Source organism: Bactrocera latifrons, unplaced genomic scaffold (assembly GCF_001853355.1).
Source record: "Bactrocera latifrons isolate USDA-ARS-PBARC rearing strain unplaced genomic scaffold, ASM185335v1 scaffold_464, whole genome shotgun sequence".
NCBI classification, from domain to species: domain Eukaryota; kingdom Metazoa; phylum Arthropoda; class Insecta; order Diptera; family Tephritidae; genus Bactrocera; species Bactrocera latifrons.
This window is the reverse complement of record NW_017537117.1, coordinates 91265-95025: the sequence shown is the minus strand read 5'-3', so window position 1 is coordinate 95025 and position 3761 is coordinate 91265. Positions and strand designations below refer to the sequence as shown.

Below are 3761 nucleotides of genomic sequence, written 5' to 3'. Positions count from 1 at the left end.
ACACCCTGATGACATGTACCAAATATGGGTGAAATCGGTTCACTACCACGCCTGAAATCTCGATTATCACTTTATCATGCGAGAGTATAAAATGTTCGGTGACACCCGAACTTAGTCCTTCGTTCCCAAAAAAAAATATTTTCCGTTGCAACTTTTAGCGCTAAATTCTTTCAGAGTGTTAGGATTTTTATTTATCCGGCGACTTGTCATGTTCAACATAGCGCCCGTAGCTGTTTAACAGCGGGTTTCGAACATTCCCTTTCTTAAAAAAAGTCTTCAATGAAGCAAACCGAATATTAATCATGTACAATAATTTTACTAAAGATACACCTTTTTACGACTCAAATAAAACTTTATGATGTTCCTACTACACCACATAATAATTATCACTTCTATGAATGTTTCTACAATTGCTGAGAAGCCCTTCAAATATTATAGCCATTTCCGAACATTCTGAAAAAGAAACTTGATAATTAAATTTTTGAATGCTTCTATGCCGAATTTTTTAACCTTGGTTGCGTAATCATGTTAAATTATGAGGGTCACTACAAAAGGAAATGATCATTCCAACCCCATTATTGGTTAATAATGACGTCCTTTAGATTATGAATTAGTTATGTTTAATAAAACTGAATTAATTTTTATGTTCGTCGTAAAATTATTAAATTTCCTCAGTTTTTCAAGAAGGTGAGTTTTTTAAGGATCTTAAATATTTTTTAACTGTCAATCTATAAAAGTGTAGTGTTAAGTACAATTATTACGATTATAAATATATTAATCACTCGAATGTATCAATAGACAGTGTTGACAACTGCACTTGAATAGTTTCCTGATTAAGTGTTGATAATATACACAATCATCTGCGTAAAATTCAATTTAATATTCTGTCGTCGAAAAACAGCTGTATAAGCGCAATTATAGATGCGTAATAGTGAGCTACTCATTTGTCAAAAGTACGAATACGCTAACTTAGGTTACATAGCTTCAGCTATACTTTGGTATTAAGATAAGTCTATCTCGACGAACCAATCTAATGACATATTAAAAATCGAATAATGTAATACTTTCTCTAGCCAGCTTAATCATATATGTTATTTATGCCTTCATTAATTAATTAAATTCATTTTCAAAGTTGTAATTTATAAATAATAATTTTATGAAAATTTATATTTATACAGGATTGCATATTACAATACAATAAAGCATTTAAAATTTTGGGGTAAGCCGTTGTCATCGATTCATAGTAGAAGCGTACATCTCAGTAAAAACGAAGATTACACAGGACCACTTAGGAGCATACCTTTGTTTCAAGTTACCAGCGAGAAACACGTGAATAATTTGTGCCAAACATACTCTGTATAAGAAATAATAATCAATTTATAGTATTATTTACTTTTATTTATAAAGTACGTACGACTTTTTAATTTATGTTGTCTTAAGTGTATTGTCTTGCCAATAGAGCCCTTAAAAATGCGTTTAACTGATTAACTGAACACAGAATCTATTGGACATAGGTTTTCTTTCTAGTAGTTCATTAACAATTTGTGGAAAAATAAACAGAAATACTAGAAAAATATGATTTATTGCCTATTTTATGAAGAATCAAAACATTGATTCAATAATTAAAGAGTTTTAATTTCACTGTTACGTACACGAAGGATGGTAAATGTAAAGTATGTCATTACTTAAATATTGAATTTATAAAACTACACCTTTTGTAAAGACTGTCACTTTCTGTTAACAACTTTTTTATAAAACGTTTGCATCGATTTTATTATTTTAGTTTTTTTCGAAAGCCAAACAGTTTATTATAATTAGTCCTACAAAAAAAATTGTTAATTATTTAAATATTTTCGTGTTAAGTCTGTCAGTCTTTCTTCACTTATCGTCGTAATAAATTTAAAACGATATCTATTAATTCGTTTGAACAAATTATACTTTTACTTTACAGCTGATTAATATTAAGTAAAAACCAAACCTTTAGTAACTCGTTTCAACTGATCGTGACATGATAAATACGTATTAAATGAAATGAATACTCTTATTACGATTTGCAACTTTACTTAGGGCTTTTACGGTAAAGTAAACTGCGCAGTATGCATAACGCAACCACACAACAAGCACATCTGGCATATTTTTTTATGAAAATTGAAAGATCGAAAAAAGCAACTGTCATAGCTGCTGCGTAAAAACCTATAGAAATTGCACATAAATCAACTGTGGGTAGCTAATATATCATTGTAAGCGATTTTGTTTTAATAAATTTGCGGATTTTTTAATTTGGAAAACAATCGAAGAAGAAATTCAGGGGTGTTGTGGAATCCAAGACAGAATTGCATAGCTGTCAGAATTGCAAACCAATTATGATTATAAATGGTGTCACAGAATCCGAGTATATTTTCGCCTTTTCGAACATACGCAAAACCAATATTCGAACCAGCTGGTTACTAATGTGACAAATCTTCCAAAAGAATACATTGGAGCAATCCTATTTAAGGTTTTAATGAATTCCGAATTATAGAAAGATTTTAAGAGATAACATTTATCGATTGAATAAAGACGCATTTGGGTGTTAAGTTACGTTTTGTAAATCCGCTTTACAAAGCTTAGCTTGCTTTAGAAGCTTTAAAAAATTTAATTTTTTTTTGCTAAAATCTTTTTATAAATTACCTAAGAACATGTCATTATAGTTATAGATTGGAATTCGAAATATTGTCGAAGCTAGAAGGAGAATAGTGATGAAAAGTTAAATTTGAAAATTTTTTTTATTTAAAATTTTTTTAGAATTATACACTTGTTTTTTTTTTTGAGATTTTCCTAGTTCAACGTGACCATACATACATAAGTTATAATATTAACAAATATGAATTTTTTTAATTTTTCGTTTCCGATAGAAATTGCGACCTGCATCCTTCCCGCCGTCCGACAAATGCACTCGCGAGATGCATCGGGCAAATTCTTCCCTAATGCACGCTATCAAAGAATTCGTATCCGAAAAATGTTCGGACGATGTTTAAATATATGTATAACTATAAACCCTAGAAATTTCGCTTTAATCCCTCTAAAAAAAACATCAAAAAAATTGATTTTTTAAGCCTCTAAGGAGGCTCCTCCTTAAATATCCGCATTTTTTTTTTCCAAAACCCAATAACTAAGACATTTCGTGTTTTATTCTTATGTTTTCTTCTACAGAAATAAAGACAAACCAATTCGTAACAATAAAACAACTTGATTAACTTACATGTCAAATCTGTGTGCGATTATCTTCCTGCGTTGTTTCTGACAGCAAAACCGATACAAATTCTGTTTCGAATATCGAACCAATAATGTCTGAATTCATGACACCTACTGCTTTTTTTGATCGGATTCAATTCTGATTCCGACAACTATCAGATTCCATAACACCCCTGATTATTTTGGGAATAAACCGTTTACCTTTACAGATATTCGCAATTAATAAATTTCCTTTTTTTTACGTGATTTATTCTCTGTTTGTGTGAAATCGCTAATTTTTGGTATCTATCTTGTCAGTGGGAGGAATACTTCACACATTCTTATGTTTAAAATGAAAATTTCTAAATGCGCAATTTCATCCAATGGCATCAGCCAGCAAAGCAATTATACTTATATCAACGAAATTCCGCTTTGGATTTACGAACTACCAACAGAGTACGTATATTTATAGCGAAGGTCCAACAACGGACAAGCGTGTGAACTGTCAAAAGCTAACAAAATGCGATGAGCGTGTTTCACCACATCTA

At 30.6% G+C, this 3761-nt stretch overlaps 1 protein-coding gene across 2 annotated transcripts in view; it reads left to right on the top strand.

Annotated features, from left to right (window-relative positions):
• The window catches only part of LOC108973171 (protein trapped in endoderm-1), an 80489-nt gene extending 78867 nt beyond the window's left edge, over window positions 1-1622 (top strand). For both annotated transcript variants that reach the window (XM_018940237.1, XM_018940238.1), the window contains one exon: window positions 1179-1622. In XM_018940237.1, the coding sequence (XP_018795782.1) occupies window positions 1179-1362 (184 nt within the window). In that variant the 3' untranslated portion in view covers window positions 1363-1622. The remainder of the gene's footprint in view (window positions 1-1178) is intronic.
• Window positions 1623-3761: the final 2139 nt, after the last annotated feature.